General features: G+C 37.2%; 1 protein-coding gene across 1 annotated transcript in view; it reads right to left on the bottom strand.

The window, feature by feature from the left end:
• Positions 1-1,870: 1,870 nt before the first annotated feature.
• The window catches only part of SPAST (spastin), a 39,962-nt gene continuing 16,190 nt past the window's right edge, over positions 1,871-25,642 (bottom strand). Inside the window, 13 exon segments of the mRNA XM_039568722.1 lie at positions 1,871-7,604; positions 8,824-8,864; positions 10,474-10,544; positions 12,429-12,508; positions 13,112-13,154; positions 13,962-14,041; positions 15,756-15,847; positions 16,382-16,457; positions 16,983-17,054; positions 18,279-18,353; positions 21,660-21,753; positions 22,082-22,215; positions 23,207-23,394. Coding sequence (XP_039424656.1) covers positions 7,482-7,604; positions 8,824-8,864; positions 10,474-10,544; positions 12,429-12,508; positions 13,112-13,154; positions 13,962-14,041; positions 15,756-15,847; positions 16,382-16,457; positions 16,983-17,054; positions 18,279-18,353; positions 21,660-21,753; positions 22,082-22,215; positions 23,207-23,394 — 1,169 coding nt within the window. The 3' untranslated portion in view covers positions 1,871-7,481.

The following is a 25,642-nucleotide window of genomic DNA, read 5'->3' as shown; positions in this document are numbered from 1 at the left end:
TGTCTCAGGCCTCATTCTAAGCTCTTGGCTGTAATCAGTAAATTTTTTTCCAGTGTATGGAAGAAGTTTTGGAAACTATTTGCAGAAAATAGATCTGCACTTTATAGAATCTGGATGACAGGCAAGAGAATGCAAACTGCAGCTGCTGCCTCCATTCAAATTTAACTAGGAAATCAGACCTCAGGTGAATCACTGTATAATTTGCTCCACAAAGTTGTTTGGTTACTTCATTATTGACATAGTATCAGGCTTTTTGATTATTTGATGTCACAGGGTATTTCTTCCCAGAAGAGGCCAATAGTTAGTTATTAGTAACTGCACTTGTAAAAGTGTCTTCACAGAAGACAGATTCTACAATAGCACAGCTGGTACTAGCATTCTGCACATAACAAAACTAACAGTCTTCAAGGATGTCTTACAACTGAGGCAAATTTGAGGCCTTTTAGAAATTGCTAAAATGAGATTTGAAAGTAACAGAAGTTACAGACTTCAACAGAACATATTGTTCTTACAGCATATACTTGCCAAGAAAGTGGAATTTTCAAAACTATGTGGTAAAAACAACACACTTTGCTCAATAGGTTGTTTGTAGGATGATATTCTGAAAAAAAAGGTGGTTTTTTTTAATATAGCTACAACACAGCACCTGGAATAATCCCATAAGTGTTGAGAGATGGATTTTAGTTAAACTATATTTTTTTGCCTTCACTACTACACGTATTTTCTGTTTTATCATGACACACTGAATAAAAAATTACTTAGAGAAAGTTGCGTAACTGTCTTTTCCAGAGCCATTTGAACCCTTGTAGGAAACACGCTGGATTTCACAAGTTCACGCCATATTTGGAAATTTGCAGAAAGATGGCAGGATTGGAAACAAACAAAAAAACCCAACAAAAATCCAAACAAAATCCCCCACAAACAAACAAACCAACTTTACTTTTTTCTCACTTTTCTCTGGCTATATTAGAGCACTAAAATACAGAAATAAATAGATTTCCATCTGAGATATGCCTGCATATAACACTAGGCATGCAGTCTTGTCTCCCCCCTTGGCTGGAATGGGAAGAATTTAATGAGTCCAAGACACTTCAGGATATGCTGCCAAAACCAAAATAGCTGTAGATTTCAAAATAGCGAATGGTGGGATATTTTTTTCATGCTCTTCCTTCTTCACTAATTTTAATTTATTTGATTATCCCCCTCTGCAAGAATAAAATATTTGAATGTCTGTAACCTATACACAGAATTACCAACAGAAATTATTTTAGTGGTTCAAAATCTACCTCCAAGCAGTAGTATTTCAGCCAAAGAGAGAGACCTTGGCAGACAACAATGATGTATTTCTATCCTAAGGAATCACTCCTTGACAGAAGCAGGAATAGCACATATGCTTCAGTCCAAAATCTTGGGGTTTTCTCCTCATTGCTGTATTGATTTTTATCTGGTTGGTTTTAGCAGTGATTGATATGATGATGTGTGGAAGGCAGTGGTCATGGCTCCTTTTTGAGAGACCCCTAGTGCTGCCAGATATGTAATATTAAAATGATCCTTTAAAAAAAAAGTTTGATTAATCTTATCTTCAGGATGCAACTGTAGGAACAGAACACCCCAGTAGTTGTAAGCAGTACAGATGCAGCCTCAAGACAAAGAAATTACAAATGGTAAGGAGATGGAGATAAGTAAAGAATTTAGATTGTTAACTCAGAATTAACAGCAGCACTCTCCCCCAAGCAAAAGAAAAGGTGCCATTTTGAAGCCAAGGAAATTGGCTCCAAATTTTTCAGGACTTCACCATGACCACCAGAACTAGTTAAGTGAAACCTCCTGGTTTTCACCATGATCTAGCAAGACTAGGATAAGCACACACTTTCAGTTTAAGCACATTTATTTAGGAAGTAGCACTTCTGTTTACATTAGTTTTAAGAACTTGAGTTATGTTCTTTAGAAACTGATTTATTTACATATTTATTGTTCCATCATCTGGTATACAACACCTGATGTTTTTAAATTTTTTTTAAACCAGCAGCAATTTAATAGGCTTCAAGTTTAATGAAAAGGCTTTTCGTTTTGGACATTTTATCTGATAAACAGACAAGAAAACAGTAAGAACAGGACAAACAAAACATTTTATTGTGAGCTAAAGCTATGTGACTGCTTGTCATGCTTTTTTACATTGCTTATTAGTAAAATGGTGTTTAACATTTCAGAAAACATTCTTAAAAGAACAATGAAACAAAAGTGCTTCAAAACAACAAAATACAAAAATTAATCCCATCCCAGACTGGAGTTGCCCAATATATTTTATGGGGGTGGGGTATGGTGTTTTGTCTCCACCTTTGGTTTTCATTACTTTAATAGATTTCTGAAAAATACTGACTAGCCCTTCAAATGACTAAAAATTTGAATCATGTGGCAAAAACAGTTTCTGTACTTCCAGTCCCTTTGACAGGTGTGCGACTATTAGATAAAGTACTTTCTTCCCCACTTCTAATGGGAGAAAACCCTGCGGAACTGAGAGGCCACACCCCCACATCTTTGACAAATAGGCCTGTGTTAACCAACTACAAAGAACGCTGACCTTTTATCCTCAAAGCCACTTCTCTGAAGAAAGGATTTTAAGAAGTTTATCTTATGAAGGCAAGGAAAGTCTTACAGCAAAACAAAGTTCATCACCATAGTTTCCAGAAGTAATGTCAAGCATTTTCACATCAAAACATCAGACTCTGAAGAATCTGCAGAGTTGAGCCAGTATATTGAATCCACTGAAGGAGTGTGTACCTTGCCAATTATTGCTGAACTCAGGAGGTAGTTATTGACAAGGTAAGAAGTTTCCACTCTAAGACAGTTAACAATTTACACAAGAAGCAGGAAAAACAGAATACACATTTCCCCATATTTTACAAGATGATTTTGTATTTGCAGGAAGTGACAGCTTAACTTCCTCATCCTGTGGCATTATAATTACCCTAACTAAAAGAAAAAATACTGAAAATTATAATTCAATTAAAAAATTCTAAAAGAAAATAGCTCATAAATTGGTCATCTCTTAGGATGTCTGCAGATCATCCTAAGCATGAAAATTCACACAGGTCAGTAAAATATTCAACACTAAATAGCAGCTCAAGAGAAACTAATGTAAAACTGCCTCTAATTAGCACAAGGGCTGAAATAACTAGTTGCATTCACTACCTGCTTGCTACTCTTCATTTCGATTTTTGGTAGAAACCCCAACAACTTAAAGCATCACAAAAGCTTGAGGCTGCCAGAGAGAAGGAATGAAAATCTCATCAGATACAGTAGCACTGGCCACCTCCCAAAGCTGCCACATGCAGAAGCATCACGAAAGCGCTGGAAAAGCTAGAGAAGCACGTCCTAGGCACAACTATGCATTATCCATGTCTTGGCTAGGAAAGCACTATGAAAATCTAGGGCACGAAGTCTCACCATAGGTGATTAAGGAAACCCTAAGGAGAACACTGCTTTCCAGTTGCAGAACAGATGTCTCAGTTCAATTTGCCAGCATATCTCACTTCAGTATTCCCAGTACAAAGTACTTAAATTTCACAAGAGGGACTTCACAGCACTGCCAAGCAGTGCTAAAACCCAGTTGTTTAGAATAGAAAAAAATACTATTTATTCTACACCAGAAGGTAAGGTTAATTGAGTAATATGTATAAAAACTGTCATTTTAAAAACATTTGAGAGAATGTAACAGTAAAACCAGCAATAGCCTCTAATTAGTGCAGTGACAACATTCCTTCTCAGTTTAGAGATCCCATTCTTACTAATTTTAAAGTGTTATTATCACATTTGTTATCTACATAAAGTTGCAGGGCCATATTCAACAGAACTCTATTAGCGACTGGCTTTGAGTCAGTAAGACATCTCAGGGGCACAATGCCTATTTCTAATACACTAAACTCTGTAAAGTCTAAGAAATTAACAGGACAGAGAAACTTACTTGTGCATAAATACCCTAGTTTAAGGCTTATCTTTTATATTCTGTGTTGGTGTTGTCTTAGCATATGCAGAGAACCTGCACAGGTTTGCTGTAGTCTACAGAAAAGTCAACATTAGTAAAGGGAACATCATAACACGTAACAAATCCTCATTTTAAGGAGAAAGAGCAATCTACCTCCTGTTATACCACCCTCCTGTTACACCACCAGAAGTAAGAGCCTGCTGCCTGCAAAGACATTGTTCATCCAGTATGTTGAAAGACAAAAAGTGTGGCTCCTGCTTAATAAAAAGGAAGAACCTGCTTAATAAAAACAGAAAGATATATGAAAAAGGTTGTTAGAAAAACACAAGGGGTTTGGGTTGGTTTTATTTTCTCCCTCCAGTAACTTCTACACTTGAAAACCAGCAAAACACACTTGCAGAGAGCCAGACAAGCTGCTTACTAATCATGTCAAAAAAGTGGGTCAAGTCACCCATTCACTAGTGGTGAGCAGATTCACATAAAAAAGGGGGGAGGGGGGGAAGAAAAGAAAAAAAGAAAAAGAAAGGAAAAAACCAGTTCAGAGAGCTAATGAAATGGCAGTCTTTGCAAAGGTTAAAAGCACTGTCCTGTTTATCTTGATTCAAAACATTGTATTAGAACATAACTTGATTTTATGGAAAATATAGTTGTAAAGTTCTATATAAGTACTATAGACTTGGGAAATACAGGTAATTTGAGGTTGTTGGGAGTTTTTTGAGCAGGAGGAGGGGAGGGTTTGGTGGTTTTTTTCCACTGTTGTGGTTGTTTTTCCCCAGATCTGCTCTTGTACACAGTTAATCCAGCACAGAGATGGAATCACTGGGACTGGGACTTAGTACATGTAAAATGAGAAGATGCAAGAGAATGCCTTAAAGGGAACAGAATTATTCATAAAAGACACTATTCAGAAAATAGCATAAGACATTTAAAGGAGATCTATGAACTGAACAGCACCTGGCCATGGGCTAATAATCCAGCAGCTGTGGGGCAAAATTATGTTGCAGAACAAAATTTTCTTCTTTTTACTGTGTTCCAGCACTAATTTATAGGGCTGTCGTTCATCCATTAAGCAGAAAACAATCAGGCATAACAGAAGACCAAAAGACAGCTGTACCAATCACAGACTCTCTTGACCTGAACTGGTTGTACAAACAAGGGAAAGGGCTGGTCCCTTTTCTTTCTGTGTAGCAGCTGGTGATTCTGACTCTTTGTGATGCATACGGGGGCTACTGTAGCAGATGGGGACTTCTATCTCAACATTTCAGGTACCTATCTCCATGCCAATGACTATGTATTTGAAATAAGTAACTAGTATATTCCTTAAAATTAAGTGGACAAAACCAAAGAGTTTTATAACAATCATTTAGGAACACTCAAAACCAGAAGCATTATCGTCAAAGTTCTCATTTGCCAAGGATCTCGAGGAAAGTTTACCAAAGCTTTATGAATAAAACCAAGACCCTTTCTCAGCTGTAGCTACTTGGCAGATGCTAATACAACAGTAATAGTCATGCTTAGCACTATGAAGAATATTACAAATATGGATCAAGTCAGCCAGGAATCTCCAACAAGAGAGATGGTCTACTGAAGGCAGAACTAAGGCAAAGCAAGACATGAGATTTAAGAATCTGAAATCCTTTAGCATTTCTCCAGAAAAGTGAATCAGGGGAACCAAAGTCACATGTTTCATTTACATAAGACATACATTTGAGAGAGTCCTACCCTTAGAAGGCTAGAAGTGGTTTGGTTAGACTATTTCAAAAGGCATACTAGTGGAACACAATCTTCTCTTATTTGATTGCTTTTAATCTTAAGATCAGTTAAAAGCATCTCTAGTTGAAAAAAAAAAAAAAAAAAAGAAGAATCCCAAACATATTGCATATGTGCATCTCAAAGGTTTGACAGAGTTTCTGCTATTTAGTACTCAACACCACACAGTGAGCACAGTCCTCTCAGAGTACTATACCTACAGCTCCATCTATCAGCTAGGGTTGGTTTTTTTCATATATACACATAATATATTATTTATAGTCAACTTTCAGTTAAGTAGTTCCAAAAAATAAGTTAAATGAAAAACTAAAAACAAATTCTCTGTTAAGACCAAAAGCAAGCAACACTTACAACTCATTTTCATTAAAACAACAGTAAACAATATACATTTTTGCAGTATCACTAAGTTGGGAGAGTTGTAAAAAAAAAATCCAAACCAACCAAAAAAAAAAAAACCCAACAACCCACAAACCTGCTTTAACAAGGAACTAGTGTTCTGCCTTGCAAACATCTGTGTTTAATCCATATAGAATTTGTAAACAAGATGTTGGGCCTTTAGAAGTAAAGGCAAAAATGCTTTCCTTTATTATGGTATTTAAAGGCTATCATTTAAGATTTTGGTTTTTTTAATAGCTTGTCATTTATATAATAAAAACAAGTATTTGTACAAAGATGCAGTTTCTTCTTAAAAAAGCAGATCAGTTGAGTGTTTCATACTTTAATATATAAACCAAAACATATGAAAGCTATAAAAACATTAATGTGTGGCATGTATTAAACATGTAGCCTCGTATTTGAATGCTTACATGTGAAGATTAAAAAAATTATCACAATGGAAATCTTACTTTCAATTATCATAAACAGACCAAGATACAGAGTAGAAACACGTCATTTCTGAAACTTGACAATTAGCATCACTTACTCTCTCAAACATCATCTGAGCTCAAGTTGTACACTGTAAGCATGAGCTAACATTCTACCAATGGAAGCGTTACAAAATGCATTAAGAGAAAATACTGCCAGTAAATGAATATCTCAGTCTATTCTTTTATTTAGCAATTTTTCTTTTAAAAGGCAGTTTGGATTGGTTTCATAAAGTTGGGGTTTTTTGCTGTTCTGCTATCAAAGGTCTTCTTTAAACCTGTCCTGTGAACATTTCAGTCACATTACAACAAAACAAAAAGACAAATAATAACAGACCAGCTGCTTTTAGCATTTTAATAATCGTAATTCCCCAATGCTGTTCTTCCATTCTGCACAGGGAAATTGTTTTATTTGGCACATTAAGGATAAAAAAGTCAAAAAAATGAACTGAAGTTTACAAACCTCCAATTGAACATCATTGTTCCAAGTTCATTGTTCATCAATGTCATGGCAAAATTAAAAACAAAAAAACACACACACAACATAGGGAAAGGTCTTCCAATGATCAAATATCATCAGAGCCTTGTAGCTGAAACAATACACATATATTAATGTTCAAACCAGAATCAGATTGCTAGGAATCTTATGTCAAGTCCTATTGTGCTCTTACTTACAGTGTATAAATCCTCACTAAATGGCAAGGAGGCTTTGATGAACACATTTCACATTGTATAATTTTCTCTTAATCTCAAGTTTTAATGCAGATACTTAAATATCTGTAAAGTCCTGTAAACTCTGGCTGCTTCCCAGTCGTCTGCACCAACTGCTGCCCAGGCAGCACTGTTTCACTTCCAGTAGTGTCTCACACTGTGGTGTCTCCAAAGTCCTTGTTCCAGCGAATGTACGCTTCCAGGGTCTGAGGGCTCAAACTGCGCTTTATCTTCTTCAAAGATTCTGTGAAATCTGATAGTTTGATATTTCTCATCTAAACAGAAAACGAAAGACATCAGGGTCACAAGTGGTTTATGTACTTTGATTTATTCAAGAAGTACTTGAGTATTCACTTTTAACAAAACGCATTCTATGAGTGCATCTTGATGTAAGGATGAAATTATTTTACAGTGAGCACAGTCATTCACTGCAACAACCCCCTCAAGGATGGGGTAGTCTCCATTGCTGAAGGTTTTGAAGATATGACTGGGCAGGGTGCTAAATAATCTCATCTAAGTTCCCTTTCCCACAAAAGGATGGACCAGGTGATCTTTCAAGGTCCCTTCCAAACTGGGGTGTATGACCTGATGCAAGAGTCTTGTAATTTAAGACCACCAGTATTTACCATTTTTAATATACTAACACTTGCTAATAGTAATGTCTGCCTTGTTATTTAATAGCTCGTGAGACCGTGTCATTACTTCCTGTTTCAGTAGGTGGTGCATATGAGGACATCACAACAAATGACCACAGATGCTGTTATCCTTCTGCAAAAAATCCTTCCAGCTTATCATAGCCTTAGCCACGACCTCAGGCTAAACACAAAAAGCAACTGACAAATTAAGTCAAATTAAGTTTTGCTTCATCTTCCCCTGTGTAACCCTGGTTTGCACACACACCTGAACAGAAACTTTTGTACACAGGACCAATCACTTCCTTTTCTTTTTGATGTTTACAGCTGCAGTTTGTGGTGAGGAGCTTAATTTTTTTCTTTATGATGGTCCACATGAATGAATGTAAGTATTATACATATACATGCACAAATCTGTTTTAGGTAAAGATGGGGTGGAGGGGGTAGAAGTAATTTCACGTAATACTCCTGGGAATGTTCTTTGGAAGTAACACCGTGAGAAAATAAAAGCCAGGCCTCTGACATCCTCAGATAGGTAACAAATATTGCAGTTCAGTGTGAAGGAAAAGATAGGACAGTCAGCTGAAACGAAGAACAACAGACTGACTAACAGAAAATGAAGTGCTCTGAAGCCTGAAAGCCAACTTTCAAACCACCCACAAACCTCAGACATCTGAGGACAGATCTTTTCAATCTCTATTTCTAAAGAATTTTCCTTAATGAAGCAGTGATTAAAAAGGATAATACCCCCCAAAATTATCCTATTTTGTATGATACTACACATAAAAAAGGGACCTTAAAAAGTTTCTAGTGAGCATGCATTCTATTCAAAGGGGAAAATACAGCTGCTAGAACAGCTTACCTCACTGGCAGACATGTTCTTCACTTGTTCTGGTTTTAATTCTGTAAAAGTAAAGACAGATCAGTGAGTTTCCTAAGAAAATTTTCATCACTTCTGACAACTAAAACATGTTAAAAGTACTTCTATTCTGGAAGAAAAAAACCCCTGCAGCTAAAAATTATACCTTTCTGCCTCAACACAGTCTCCTGTATAGAAAGGTACACGATGTTTTTGCCTCCTTCTTCCCCATTTATCAGCTCCTCAACCAGGCTGCTCCCACACTCAGTTACTGCACACACAGTACAAAGTGGTAGCAGAATTACTCCTTCTTCCCAAAGTATGGAAAACAGCACACAAGCCAACAGAGCTACCTTCCCCCATATTACTTCCGGTATCCACAACCTCCCTACTGAATTTCAGGAAACAGAAAGTACAGTCAGCCAAGAACACAGAAATAAAATCAGACAGGGTGTATCAAAGTGCTTCTTGTCCTATGCCACAGTCATGGGATCTAAACATTCTTGTATCATTCACCTTTTTTTTTTTTCTTTTTTTTTACTTGCTCTTATGGTATCAACATGTAACAGTAAACATTTTGCTACGAGAGTACAAGAAAAAGAAGCAAAGAAACTAGGTAGGGTTGGCAAGGATGATATACAACTTTTTTTTCAAAAATATATTGTTTTATATGGAATACAGCAGGAGCAAGTAAAAGAAGTATGTTGCACAATGTTACACGGTCTCTTCTTGAGATGGACTTGCGTGTGAAGTGAGTTGTCAGCAAAGTAAAGCCTCCATACCTAAATGCATACACTACTAATTCCACCACTCTAAATAAATATATTCAAATTCTTAGGAGACATGATGTCTCTTATGAGAGCCATTTAACGCAGTTCTGTTTCCCAGTTATTACACAGGATTGTGAAAGACGTGCTTTACAAATTCAACAAGTATGTCTACAAACAGAAAACTAATACCAAGTCCTCACAATCTTTTCTACACAAAAATCCCAGTACTAATCTCCACTAAACAAGACCAGTTCCTTCAGATGTGGCTACTGGACACATAACTAGCTAGTTAAACAGAACAAAGAGAGGAGGTATTGGAAAAAAATATTCACATTACAACAGTGGTTTTTTCCAAGTTGAAAATGTCAGAGAGAGAACAAATATAAGTAAAACTCTATTTCATTCACAGTTCTCATCTGAATCACACTTCAACATTAGGAGTTAAAAATATAAAAAGCCATACCATTCAAACTGTATCTAGAAAAACCCCACAAAATTGCTTCTTTTTCAGTTTTCCTTCCTTTAGACTTGAAAGAGATTTGACCACTTTATAAAAACAAGTAATGCAATCAGCAATTGCTATTCAAGTAATAATTTAGCTACAACAGAACTGACACCAGCCTCAGAAAGATACACTAGTTAAAAACCCCACAAATCACTGAGAAACACTTCACACTGCTTTTCTCCTACAACACAAAAATTTTCTGTTTCACATGGTGAGATACTGAAGGGTTTTGTGTAAGTAAATCTTACAAAGATGCTATTATGAAGAACAGACTAAAATCCAATGTAAAAAGTTTCATTTCAGAGGTTTGAGGATTAGAAAGATGTAAGAAAATGTATCTCTAATGTCAAAACCTGAATAAAAATCTCTGCAGCTTACCTCGAATGGGGCCTAGGGCTGCATCCTTCGCTAATGCAGTTAGGTCACTTCCAGAGTATCCATCTGTCATTCTTTGTCAAAGGAAAAAGTGGGGTCAAGGAGGAAGGGAAAAAACCAAAAACCTGCTTCAAACCACACCAATTTAATTGCAGATAATCAAAATGTTACTTAATCAGAAGTATTACTTCAATGTTATTTTGCAAGTTTAATAAATCAGAAGTTCACTCTAAGTGATCTGCATTTCACTGCAAGTGATTTTTCACGATTAAATTTGAAGTACAGATATTCAAGTCCTAAATAACATTCTAGAAAAAAAAAAAAGGTAGCAACTAGAATTTGTAGATGAAAACTGATCTCAAGCACATTTACTGTTACGAGAATTCTGTACCAGCAGTTGATGGGCATTTATCAGATTACTGTAACACCAAAACCTCAACTGTCCTGTACTCATTCAATCTGATCAGTACAATGAGAGAACCCAGTACCACGGGTTTAATATGATACAAAGGGAACTGAAAGGAAGGTAAATTCTGCTATCCACTAGGGTTTGTTTGTTATTTTAATAAACCTGGCAAATCATCCAAATCCTCAGAACTACAAGAGAGGGAGTAAAAAGAAAAAAAAAAAAAATCAAACCAAGAAGCCAGTCTCTGTGGGAGCTTTTCCAGAATTAGACTTAATATCCAAGTGAACCAATTAAATACTTTGAAGAATAAAGGCCTCCACTGAACCAGGAAGCCACCAATACAAAATGCCAACATAAGAAAAAATAAGTAGTACAGTAGGAAAATTTAAAAACAAAAACCCCACCCTTGCAGAGCAGTGGCTAGCTGCAGTAACAAGAGCTTAGTCTTCTGGAGATCATGAAGTCTGTCATATTTTACAGAAAAAGTTGCAGAGGAGCAAAGGAACACAAAATCATAATGGAGGTTAAATACTTCTCTCTTTCAAAACAAAGAAAAACGGAAAACAAAGCAGGCAGGATGCTCAACTTTTACATTTTCTCTAAACCCTTTAAAATAGGTGTACTCAAGTTGCATTTGTAATTTGGTTCTTATATTTGCAGTCTAGAATACAAGACACTGACTGTGTTTTTCCTCCAGTTAGCTATTACTGCAGCCTAAAAGTGGCCTGAGCTAACAGCCTTCAAGTACAGAGAGAATATATTCAGCTGGATTACACATCAGCTTCTGCAATATTACTAAGAGGCTGACAAATGCTACATCCAAGACTCTACTAATGTCTGGTGTACTACCACAAAGAGAAACAGACTGAAGTACATCTACCTGCATATCTTTGTTATCTCATGCTCTGTTTTCACTCCTTCCTGCCCTACCTGCTTTTTAGTCTAACTTCCTTCACACCCATTATTAGATTTAGGTGACTAACAGCAGTACTGTCTCAATCTTAATGATGAAAAACATAAAACAACTCCGTTTCATAACAGGAGGGAAAAATTAACCCACATTTTCCCAATCAAATATGAAAGTGAAAAGAATCTAAAATTATCCAGTGCTTGTCTGCTATGTTGGTAATACATTCAACAAGCCTAGTGAGGCACCAGCAAAGAGAACTTGCTTTTTATTTGAAATGAACACCAAGTGCAAAACTGGTGCTACCTTTTTGGATCAGGGAGGAGAGCTGGACTGCTTGAGGGATGGGTGGAAAGAAGCCTCCCCCCCCCTCTGTCCTCCTCAAAGGAAAGAGCTGATGAGCATGTTTCAACAGAAACCTGACTGGGTGTATCCTACACACACACACATATATATATATATATATATGCACATATAAAAACACTTTCATACAGCCTGACAGGAAACCATCTTCCCCAAATGCATGCAATTCATGTTGTCACTGTCGGATGATTTACGTTAGTTACATTTTGAATGAATTAAACAGGCTGAATGAATGCAGTAGAGGAATATATTTATTTAGTATAGCTACAAAATACTTACCTAGCTAGTTGAGCCAACTCTTTTTGGGTTAATGGACTTCCTTGCTTGCTTAGAAGATTTTTTAGCAAAATCAATCTTGTCTGAAAAAGATAAAATTATCAGATGTAAAACTCATTTTCATGGAACACTTAAAATTGTGTTGCAAGAACAGAACTACGCTTTTGTCAGTTTGGCTTTTGTGCTTCACCAGTTTAAACTTGCCTATAGTGCTTGTGCAAATAGACTGTACAATATCATCTCTTCAGAAGCAGAGATAGGAATTGGATAACAACAAGACCAAGGGCCTAATTACTAGTATCAAGAAGAAGCCATTAGAATCCTCATGAAAAATCCTGATCTCCTGTTGAACTGGAAAACATTAAGAAAATTACTTTTATCTTTTGCAATAAAACACTGTCCTTCAGCTAAACAAACATGCTCCTGCAAGTCCTACTTCAGACTTGCCCATGTCTGCTAGTACGTAAGCGACACCTCACTAGTCAAGACATACTGAGTAGCTACCATCAGATTTGCTACTAGCATGAGTGGAAAAAAAAGGCAAAAACTTAAAATAGTTCCCAGAACTAATGCACAGCGTATATGGTCAAGCTGGGCCAGAAGTTATTTCACAGAACTGTAATCACCCACGAGGGCAAGTTAAGAATGTAAGTGTCTTAAAAATATGAGTGGAAAACAGCACTTACTTCCTCGTTTGGTAAAGACACATATACCCGTTTGGTGAATCGTCTGGAAAAAACCCAAACATACATACATTGTTCACACTGTTCTATAACTATTTAGCACATACAAATCTAACATTTGGTATGGTTAAGTGACAAAATTTCACTTCCATCATCAAATTCTAGGAAGCAGAACTACAGATTTTGAAAAAAACACCAACAACCAACCAAACAATATGTACAATCCACTGGTGTCACCTTACTCTTATCTCAAGTTACAAGACTTGTCCCAGAGGGGAAACACCCTAAAGGTAGAAACACCACTGACTACCAGCAACAAAATGAGGCATCTCTTAATTTTTACACAAAAAAGTCTTTGGGAGTAATTTCTTCAGGCAGTGCTGACATATCTATTTTCCTCAATCAAGAATGAAATGAGAATAAAGTATGAATACTTCTAGCAAAAAAGTCCTAAGGCAAATCTACAGCAAGATCTGCAGTTGCATAGGACGTCAAAAGTCCAATATTCACAGCGAAGAAATACTGGATTTTTGGTCAATCTGGAATACTGTTTAAATTTTCTCCTTTATTCTGCCATTAAGATCCAAATAACAAAAAAGCAACAGATGCAAGAAATTTAAAAAACACCGACTTGATCTCAACAGGTACTGCTGTTTCAGACAATTCCAAGACCATCGTGGTTGTGCAGACACATCCCAAAAGAGAAGAGTAAAGCCCCTCTTAGGGAGGTTAAATAATTTAACCTTGCTGAACAGCTTTTATTTATTACAAAGCTTCACCAAGATACTAAGCAAAACCTGTTCTTAGTGAATATCATCTTACTATATATTCAGAAAAAGAGACATTTTGATACCTGAGAACAGCATCATCAAGCTCCTGAGGCCTATTTGTTGCCCCCATCACAAGTATTCTGTCCTCTCCAGAAGACTGCACCTATATAATGTAGGAAGGCAAGACAGCTTTCAGTTTACACAGTCTACATTAAGTAGAAACACAACAAAACCAGTTAGAGACTTGCCATGTATTCAGCCCACTGATGGGATCTCACTATAAATGCTTTTTTCCTCCTCATTAAGGTAGATTCAAAATATTCCTCAGATAAATGTAAAGTCAAAGTAGGAAAAGGTTAAGAAAAAAAAAGTCTTGCTGGAGAAAACTGAGACTATAAAACTATAAAAGGCACTCGTAAGTTTAGTCATCAGGAGATAATTATATTGAAAAAGCCAGAGACTTTTTGGGGTTTTAACACCAAACATTGTTTTGAAGCCTACAGGGTGAGAAACAAAACTTTAAACTAAAATATAACCAGAACCACAAAATCAGATCAGAGATCCATCTAACACAGGCCTCACAGGAATCCAGTAATCAAAATATGCTACAAAATAATCATAATAGCAGAAAGACACAGCAATTTCCTTCCCAATTCACTCAGTTGATTTTATACCCAAGAATATGGAGACTTAGACCTTCCAAACTTCAGAGAAAACACTGGGCTATCAGAGACATTATTATTCACTTATTGTCCAATTCTTCACAGATTTAAGTTCACTGCTACCTTACCATGTTCAAAAGGTTCCCCAAAAATATTGTATGACATAGTTACACCTTAAATATTAAGTCAGCAAACCTTGCATTATGCTTATTTTTCCCTTTTATTTTAAGGGAAAACTCTGCATGTGTGTGTAACAATTTCTGCATATCACTGTCACATTGCATTATTTGTCCTAATTCATCCATTTTGGAGTTTCTCCCAACCTTGCTGTCTCTCCATATTGTTATCTGCTCCTCCTGTACCTCACTACTGTTGCTTCACCACTGTAGCAATATTCCACTGTGCTAATGGAACATAAACTAAAATTATTCAATACAAGAACAGTGCTGTGACAGAAAAATATCCTGATACTCATTTGTGCGCATGCTCCACTATGAAACCCAGTTCCTCTTCCCAGGTATTGCATTCATGCCATTAAATACTTCTTACTGTATTCTGCCTTCTCTAGCTTATGATGCCAAGAAAAAAGTTATAGTTCAATGGAAGTTGTACTAACACAGAAATTAATCTTTCTGATGTGTCAGAGTTGTGTATACATGAGATATGTGTGTACATATATATATCATCTGAACTAGTCTGTTTGAAATCCTCATCCCTCAAGTCTCACCCCCTGACAGTGCATGCTTGTGACATATTCCTTTGAAACCAAAAACTACTTAAAAGCCATTTAATCTTGTTTTACTTTGCTAGAATAAAGAGAAGTGATTCATCAAATCATGCAATTGCAAACATGGATTCAACTCTCCCTGACCCTCAAATGTCCCTCTTGCCCTGTAAGAACATTTGTCCTCACAGCTCCTTTACTATTGCCATCTGTTATCCTTTCTTCTCTGTCCATAATCTTCTAACACATTATTACAGCTCATCTCCAGATTGCTACCTTTCAGTCCAGACTGCATTTTCCAGAATATTACAGTAAGCAGGTAGAAAATTCAGAACAACCAAAAAAAGCTGTTTGCTGATGACAGTGAGGTGGGAGGGAGGCTGAGCTAAGCCCCAGCAGCCAAATCCTTTGTAATTCACCTATAGGTTGTACTGGCACCCACTATATTAGCAATTTAGCTAAATTAAGCAATACCAAGACTAAATACTTACACCATCGAATTCTATTAAAAATTCTGTTTTTAGACGCCTGCTAGCGTCATGTTCACCTTCTCGTCTTTCACATAAAAGGCTATCAACTTCATCTAAAAAACAAAGAAATACATCTTAATTAAGCATACCACATCATAGTCTTTGTATTTGCCCAAGTTCCTTTGCTAATAGAGGGCTCCATTAAGAAAGACCAGATCTTTATTCCTTAGGAGCCAGACAGATCTTAGGAAAGTTTAAAAACTTGTGTTATGTGTTGGCTTTTGAAGAGGTAATGCCAAGCACAGATGAGAGGGAAAAAAAAATATATATATATAAATCTTTCTGATGAAAACTGCTACTCAGGACAAGCAAACCCATTTGCATATTTGATGTTTAATGGACTTACTCTGTAAAGGCAGTACAGTATTTTTCTTTTTGAGAGCACCTCTTCCCACTATTACCACCAATTAAATAACGTAACAGTAATTTAACATGCTTTATATGAACTACTGATTGGCCAGCAGGTCATATCTGCAGAATTACCCAAAAGAAGTTTACCCAACTATTCCAATAGTTAATTACTTACTAATCTCTAGTAAGCAAAATTATTTAAGAAAATAAATAAAAGTTAACATTTACAGTCTTACCAATAAAAATTATAGAAGGCTGAAGTTCTCTGGCTACTGCAAATAGAGCACGCACCAGTTTCTCCCCTTCACCCACCTAAAATAACAATAAACTGGTTTTGGAGTGGGTTAAAAATTTTTACAAGACAACTAACAGAAGGACCTACAGAAAACCTAGCTGGTAATCAACCACACTCAGTCCATTTATACATATTCAGATTATCACTGGTTCAGTACATACAGTGCTATTGTTTACATCTTAAAAGAAACATTACAACTTCTATTATAATCACAACTGAGTTAATTGTCAAGAGATTTTGGTGCCTAAATTACCACAGTGAAAGAGAGCTGGGACCCAACTCATTCACTTTTTAAAGATGAAAAACCCCACAACCACTCATCTGCATTACTGTCAGTGTCATCGCTGAGCTGCAAAAACCTTTGACATTGATTGATCACAGGCGCAAAACAAAATTTCTTTACTTCACAAGTCACTTTTTAAAAACTATGTTCACTATAGGCTAACAGTTCGCCAAGGACTCATCAGAAGTCTCTGGCTTTCTTAAGCCCCAATTACAGCATGGGTGCTTTCAAATCAATACAATTTACAGCCATTACTTACATATTTTGAAGTCAGGCTCGCTGCGCTGATGTTAAAGAAAGTAGCATTTGATTCTGCAGCAACTGCTTTGGCCTAATAGAGGGGGAAAAGCAAAAGTACTTTTTAAAACATTGTATTGAAGATAGTTCTCTGCATCTGTAGTGAACACTCATGTCCTGATTGCTGATTTTGAAAACCCCTATTTGTTCAAAGGGAGCACCTTGTAAATGGTACAGAAAACTTCTGTCCAGGCCATTTACAAATGAGAATGGATATGCAGTCAAACCAAAAGAGAAATTTTCAGACTCCCATAGACTTCTCTACTCCCATTAGCTCCATAGCCAACCACAACTTGCCTTCTGAAGAATAAAGGTCTCCATTTCCTTTCAATTCATCCTGAATAGACATCTAAGCCAGTTTTAACTAATTTAGGGTGGTAATTTAAGGTATCAGTTGGAATTATGGTGGTTTTTCCCTTCCTTTATCTATGCAAAAGCTGTTTTCAGAGGAAAGCTAGGAAAAATAATCAGCTGGAATGCTCATTCAGACTGCCCCTCTTCTTTAACAGTTTCACCATACTCAAGAAATGGTGATTCCCTGGTTATAGAGTCTAATTTTAGTGATTAGGAATTATGTTCCAGTATGTCAAACATAACAGATGAGCCTACATGAGCTGCTCAACATTCACACTCCTGCACTTCAGAGCTGATCCAGCTTCAGTGTTAGCAGAGAGTGTGCAGCTGCAGCCACACCATGTGATGCAGGACGATGTGCCTGGCTCAGCTGCACCAGGACACTCGATCCCTGGCTGATGGGCAGTCGTGTTGCTCCAGCTCCCTGGACCTAGCACAGGCTGAGAAAACAACCTGCAGCCAAGCAGTTCCACAGCCCTTACGCTCTTTGCACAGCCGTGTGCAAGTGAGACAATCCCCTTTTTTGCTACTGTGCTAGCTCCCCCTTTCCAAAATGTACTTCTAGTATGTTTCAGTGGAGAGCAGATAATTTCTGATTAATCACTGCTGTACAAAACAATTAACCCACTTCCTTTTGGTCTCTCTGAAAATGAAACCTGGACTTGCTGGTTTAACTTTTGAAATATTACTTGTCATAGTGAAAATAACTAAAGAGAGAACAGTTTAGCAATACCCTCCATAAAACCCAGGGTTAAGAGCAATTTTGCATTTTTATATATAAAATGACACCATAATACATATTCTGTAAGAATGTACAGTTTACTACTCCAAGCCCCAAACTGAAAGCCACCCCTTGTGGTTACATTTTAAGCCCATCAACTCAAGCATGAAGTAATTTTCTCACCAACATTGTCTTCCCATTTCCTGGCGGGCCGAACAGCAGTAAACCACGAGCAGGAGCTCTCAGACCTGTAAATAACTGAAAAGGCCATCATCATAAGTTATCTTCAAAGACTTGAATAAAATGCTGCTTCACCTCTGCAAGAGAATGGTTTAAGACTGAGGAAGGGCTGACTGGCTAGCACTTACAGTAGCAGTACCACAACAGTACAGGCTTTGAGAGAACTACACTCCCTTACTAACTTGACCTAATGCACACCACTATTGTTTCCCACACAGCAGCTAAATTACTTTGTAACTGTTCTGCACGTGGATGCACTGTGAAAGCAGTTTAAAACACTTTCCACAAGACAGACTAGCCTATCGAGTTTAAAGCATCAATTCCAGTTAAAAAGGGAGTAATGCAGGTGTATAGTAGGAGAGCTAAGTAGTGTTCCTACTAACTCCATATGGAAGAACTCCTTCATCTTTCCTTATTAAATGAAACCTGAGAAGACAAGCTTCCAACGAAATGATTTAAAATATTACTTAACAACCACCTACTCTCTCTATGCTACTGATAGTCATCTCCTCTCTCTCACTTTGCACTAGATTCATCTTTCCTTCTCTATAAAATTGCCCCCACCATATGTAGCATCACATCAAGTCTACAAATTCTCACAGAACACATAACTTTTAGTTATTACTCTTGCCTGTTTTCTCTAGCACTTTCCCTCAAAAGTTCCAGAGTTTCTCTTTTGGTCTCACACTCACCCCTCCCTTCCAGCTTCCAGTAATTCCAATAAACAAGCAAAAGCAATAGGAGGGTATCTCATATACATCCCATGTGTAAACAGCACTGTCAGCAGGCATTTCTTTCCACAATATCCATGACAACAAATAGATCCATTATCAGTGTTCTATTTCTGTCATGACCGACCAACACATGTTTACTCTATTATTTCATCATCCACAACATTTTGTTTGTCTTGACTCTAATCACTAGAAGTAGTTACCCGGCTATTCATTAAGTGAACACTCCAGTGTTTCTGCTTTCCATGCTGCATACCACCATGTGCATTTTTTTTGTCTGACTTCTTTTGTCCGAAATAATTCTTGGGGAGTTCCACCATTTTCACACAGCCCAGATCAAATCTATAACTCTTCCTCACCTTGATCATCACCTACAGTTCACCTGCAATTGCCATTTATCACTAAGACACACTAAGCTTTTCAAGTTTTTGTTAACAGACTAATTATACTAAACATGGTCTGAACTAACTGCTACCATTTCATTAGCATCTGACCACTGAAACAGTTGCAGTGTTTCCTGTTTAGGTACATCAACTTTTGCTCTCCTACAAAAATACCACTAATTGGCTTGTTAAATATGAATTTGAGTTCAAAACTCATTAAGATTAAAACTGAACTAGTGTTAATTTACTAAGTATCCCCCTATAGTTGCCACATCTAGTGTGTTCATTTACAAGGAATAAAACCAACCCTCTCTACTTCCAAGGAAAGGTTAAAAATTCATGGATTCTCTGTCCTTATTACATCTCAACCCACACCAAGGTCAGGCCCATTGCTAGCTACAGTAACATGAGACAACCTTACTGAAGATACCACGTTACCAGAAAAGAGTCCCAGCTACTCCAAGCTCCAACCCAGCTCCTTGTGTTAGTATCACGAACAACACTCCTGACATACTACTGCACTGTAGTAACAGAGATGCTATAATGACATCTTCCTTCTGCCTAACAACATCTGAGCACACACATTTGTTGCTACAGCTTTGTTTTCCTTACACCTCATATTTCTGTGATGCTATGCCAGGTTTAGAAGGTTTCTTCCCTATACTGCTTCAAAACCAGTAGCTGCATTAAGAGGAAAACCACAGAGCAACTCCAGTCACCTGTCCATGTGACAAATGAGACCCACAAGCAAACAAAGTTCAAACAGTAATTTTTCTTCAATAATCACAGAATTATAGATTGGGCTGGGTTGGAATGGACTTTGAAGATCATCTACTTCCAACTTCCCTGCCACTGGCAGGGGCATTTTCCACTACTGCTCAAAGCAGCTTCCAATCTGGCTTTGGACAACTCCAGGATGGGGCATCTACAACTTCTCCGGGCAACCTGTTCTAGTGCCTCACCATCCTCACAGTGAATAACTTCTTCCTAATATCCAAATCTAAACCTACTCTCAGTTTGAAGCTATTTTCCCTTGTCCTGTCACTACTTGCCCATGTAAACAGTTCCTCACCAGTTTTCCTGTAGGTCTCCTTCAGGTACTGAAATAATGTAATAGGGTCAAGCCTGGAGCCCTCTCTTCCCCCCCAAGCTTAACAACCCTGATTCTCTTAGCTTTTCCTTATAGGAGAGGTGCTCCAGCCTTCTCATCATCTAGGTGTTCCTCCTCTGGACTTGCTCCAGCAAGTCCACGCCCTTCCTGTGCTGGAGACCCCAGAACTGGACACAGTACTCCAGGTGGGAATCTCATGAGTGCACTGCAGGAAATCATTGCATGCTATTTCCTCAAAAGCACTGCAACTTTTAGTAGGTTCAGCTTTAGAAAATGACCAATTTAACTTTTTCTTACAAGTAGCTCAGAAAATTCCAGTAGTATACAGACTAGGCCTGAATCTAGGCAGTCACAGTAGCTGAGGTACCATCTTTGATAAATAAAAGCCTTAACGATCAATTTCCATACAGTCAAGTAAAGAGGAAATCTGCCCTCAAATGTCGTATACCTCAGTGTATTTGCTTGTTCACCCCACTTCTTTGCGTCCTCTCCATCTGTGAATAAACTATTCAGAGTGTTTAACCAACATCCTCACAGAGAGGATGACCAAAATAACAGTAACATTTTTCCAATCAGATAGTGTCACAACCTAATTTACCTATACAAAGCTCTTCCATTTCACTCTTCCAGTTCTGGGCTTTGTCCTTTACATGGCCATATAGGGCTGGACACACAGCTATAGCTATCTGGAATAGTCAGCCTGACAAACAGTGAGAAATTTTGTTTGTTTGCTTTTGCTGTTTGTTTTTTTTTATGGGATTGTGGGGCTGCTGTGGTTTTGGTTTTGTTTGGTTTTTTTAGGGGTTTGTGGTTTGCTGATTTGGTTTGAGGACTGGGGTTTTGGGGGGTTTCTTTTTTTTTTAAAGCTCTTGCTCCAGTCACTTTCTGCAACATTGATTAACCAGAAGACAAGAATTTCACGGTAGTATTTTAACACATAAATCCTGTATTCTCTTTTTCCAAGTCGGCTATCACCACACAGCTACACTTAGCAATCATAATCAGTAAAAACAGGATTCAAGAATCATCACTTCATGTGTGAGGCACAGTACATTTCTTTGATCCTGTCACAGATTGACAACAATACCCAGTTGCTTACCTCAGGTCTAAGAGAGGGAAGGATAACAATTTCTTGCAAAGCTTGTTTAGCCAGTTCCTGCCCTGCGATATCATCAAATTTGACAGCTGGCCCACTAACAAAGAAATGGAATACTAATTAGTCTAACAATGAGATACTCTTTTTCAGCTGCAGCTGACTAATTTCATGCATTTGACTATTTATACAGAACCCTTTTGAGAAAAGCTACAACTTATGTTGTTAAGTATTTTAAAACACAAGCATTTCTGATTTGAATTTTCATCCTTTTGCCAAAGTAACAATAAAAAAACCCCCATCCAAAACGATCCTCAAAAAAACCCACAACAAAGTAGAAGCACTAATTTCATTCCAAGTGGACCAAGATTGTACTGAATGAAAAACTGATTTACTGGACTGAAAAGCCTACTTTTCTTCATACTTACCTGTCAACAACTTCATTTAAGATAAGATTAGCAAGATTACTGTCCACATTTCTAAATATCTTTGTGTCTTTCTTTTTTCGAGGAGCAGTGGTAGGAGTAGAAGGTTTATTTGTTCTGCTATTTTTAGGAGCAGCCTGGAGAGGGGGGAAGAAAAAAAAAACCAAAACCCCCAGATTAATACTTTATAAGTATAGTGTTGAACAAAATAAAATCTACATTTCATCTGCTCAGTAAAACAGCATGTTAATACCCAATATTCTAATGCTGTATTTTGCCACAAATCATACTATCATTAGTCAGGCACAAGTAGAATATCTTAGGCTCCAGTGGTGAAGGGTCTTTGGTTTGGGGTTTTTTTGTTTGATAATTAATTTATTTAACTATAATATTTTCCCCCAGCATACTCTGGAAATAAGCATCACAAACCATCTCAGGTTCTGAACACCTATAAGCAAGAATTCCTACTGCTGTCATACTTTGTAACAGGCCACTTAAAAGCCTTCATATTATATCAGCTACAATGTTGCTGATATAATTCATGAATTCATGTTCACTCCATTCTGCTCTTCATTCTACTTTACTGTGAATAAGGATGGTAGGGGAAAAGATGGGTCAACAAAAATGCTGTATTTTTCTGTATTCATGGTATAGGACTGACTTCTGTGTTTCAGTCACAGCCTAACCATAATTTGCTTTTCAATGTGGTTGCAATACAACCTGTGCGTGCATTCATGCTTTGAAGTGAAGAACATGTGGGGGAAAAAATCTTCTAGTTCTGGAGTAAGAGGTTTTTTCCCCTCCATCTTTTACATACTGCAAGTAACATTTATTTTTCATCTAGATAACTTTCACTCCGTTTCCCAGGCAATTTTAAAAACAAGTACTATTTATTACTGGGATTATACTAAAAATTCATTTGCCCATGCACCCACCTGATGCCCTCCAATTTCTAAAATCCACTCTGCAGCCTAGCTCAAGAGATTTGGCCAAAAACTTGGGAGTTTCAGTTTTTTCAAAAAACTTTCTGCTGCTACACCACTGCAATTAAGGCATTAAATCCAAAGCTTGTTCTGGAATTTACACTGACTTTTCAAGTGTATACTTCCACATTTATCCTCACCATACCTTGTGAGTTGAAGGTGTAGGATTAGATGCTGGTCTAGACACAGAAGATGATGATATCCCACTGTAGCTGGGCGTTCTGTGGTGACCTGAAAGGCCTGTGGATCCGGTTTTTGCAACAGTCTTTGAACGAGGAAGGGAATTACTTGTGTGTGTTAAGGGGTCCTTCTTTTTTGGAACTGCTCCACTTTCTATAAAGAAAACCAGTGGCATAAGAACAGTGGCAGCAGTCATACTTTTACCATCAACTGCAACTACAAGATAGAATTGTTGAAACATATAATACAGTATTAGAGCAGAATAACGTACATTTCTAAAGAGGTTTAGTGTTTTTAAGGGGATACTGACTGCTGCTTCCACCTACAGTTAAAATTCTAATTTTTAGGAGCTCTCAAAATGAACCCTAGTAAGCCATCTTAGAAAAGCCAGACATAACAGTCCTGTTATCAAGGGAAGAACACTATCTATTCCTTATGAAGCAAAGTCTTCTGGCTTGTGTTCTGCTGCCTTCTTTCCCAAGAACTCTTGAAAACAATCATCATAATAACCCCCAAATTTCAAGCCTTTAGATTCAGTGTTCATTCTCTAAGTGACATTAGCAGGCTAGTCAATTGGATGCTAGCTAACATTATCTAGCACCTTCCACACAGAAGCTTCACCAAGGCATTTTAATCTGGAAAAATTACAATAGTTATACCTGCAAGTGACTGTCAGATGCTTTTTCTTTCAACTTGCTTTCACTTTAGGAATCTCAAGAGGTAAGTAAATTCTGAATGGACAGCTCTGAAGCAGTTTACCTTCCTACATTAAAAATTAAGTCTTAAAATACATTGAAACATCACCAGACATTCCACTCACACTACTTATTCACCTCTATGATGAAGCAGGAAAGTCTCAAATTAGGTGACACACAAACTTGAAATATTTGCCACAGGTCATCAAACTACAAAAAGCCATTTTGATCCAGAGTAAACAAAATAGCACTTGATGTCTACGCTCTCTGTATGACATACATGATAAAATAAACTTCCTTGGCACAGAAATGGCCAAGTGTAAAACATCAAATCAGAGATTAAGAGATACGAATGTGATACAGCAAGTAAGCAGGTTGATCAGGCTGGTTAATGATTAGAGCATAGCTTTAGATCACAGTATTTTTTGTGGTGGGAATACACTACTGGAAACTGTCTAGTACAGTACCGTCATCTGTGACAGAAACTGTAAATACTGTCTTATTCTATATCTTTTCAAAAGGATTAAGGTGGTTTTTTATTAGGTAAGAGAAATAAGGGCATCAGAGGTAAGGAAACTCAAGATAGATTTCACTACAAGTGTCTTCACTAGGATTGTAGAAACTTGCTACTCAATTTGACCTGCTAATCTTAAGGAACAGGCCAAAGAGCTCTGATTTTTAAGGAAATTAGTGACTCTATGAAGAATTTTTAACTTAGAACATTGCAGTTCAATGAAAAATACTTTTAGTAAAAAGCCTTGTAATTCTAAATGTTGTGTTTAAAAAATTCAAAGGATACTTGAGTCAAACAGTATCATGGAAGGATTAATTAATAGTTACTACGCTCTCAGCCTCTTTAAACATTCTAACAGGAGCAAATCTCTACACAGCCTGCAGGTATCCTTAACAACCCAGTGAAAAAGCTTCTAAAGCCTTTCTTCAGCCACAAATCCAGCCCTTTTTAGAGTTACAGAAACTCTGCAGTGGTCACAATAAACAATGCTGATGTATCAATATGCAAAAAACAAGGCAATTTGAAGAATATAATTAAGTACATTTACCTGTAATGTTTCTTGTTAAAAACAAACGAACAAACGAAAAAACAAAACAAGAAAAACCACCAAAACTGGCTACTGACTAAATCACACACAGTTCCAGAGCTGGATACAGTTACTTAGTCATTCCTGCACAGGAATTTAGACATCAAAAACTCTTTAAAATTAGGCAGAGTTAGTAACTTTCAAGTTCAAAAAGCAGTATATGAATCTATTAAAACATCTAGCTACTCAGCACTTTGACTGGTCCAATTTAATCAAAAGGTGGCACTCAGTTTGGGTGGGGTTTTTTTAGCCCACCTCAACCTCATTTGCACAGCTGGCTTGAAGTCAACATGGGAAGGCTTCAAAAACCTAAATTAGTTTTTCTCCATGTCCTTCACCCTAACATGCTGCTCAATTATCTCACTCTACCAGAACTACCCCCACACATTGAGAACAACACACAGATATTGCAATTTTGAGGGTCATAAAATTGCACAGGTAAGGAGTATTTCAGGAAGCTGGAAACAGAAGCAGGGAAAGAAGGGAAAAGAAACAAGGTTTTAATACAAACTACGATTTACTCTAACGGCGCCTCCAGGATTCAAGACCAGTAAGTTTACACATTTTGTTGTCAGTCCTGATGGGCAGCACATAAAGAAGCACTGA

Source organism: Corvus cornix, chromosome 3 (assembly GCF_000738735.6).
Source record: "Corvus cornix cornix isolate S_Up_H32 chromosome 3, ASM73873v5, whole genome shotgun sequence".
Lineage (NCBI taxonomy): Eukaryota > Metazoa > Chordata > Aves > Passeriformes > Corvidae > Corvus > Corvus cornix.
The sequence above is the reverse complement of the archived record's forward strand: the minus strand, read 5'-3'. Positions and strand labels throughout refer to the sequence as shown.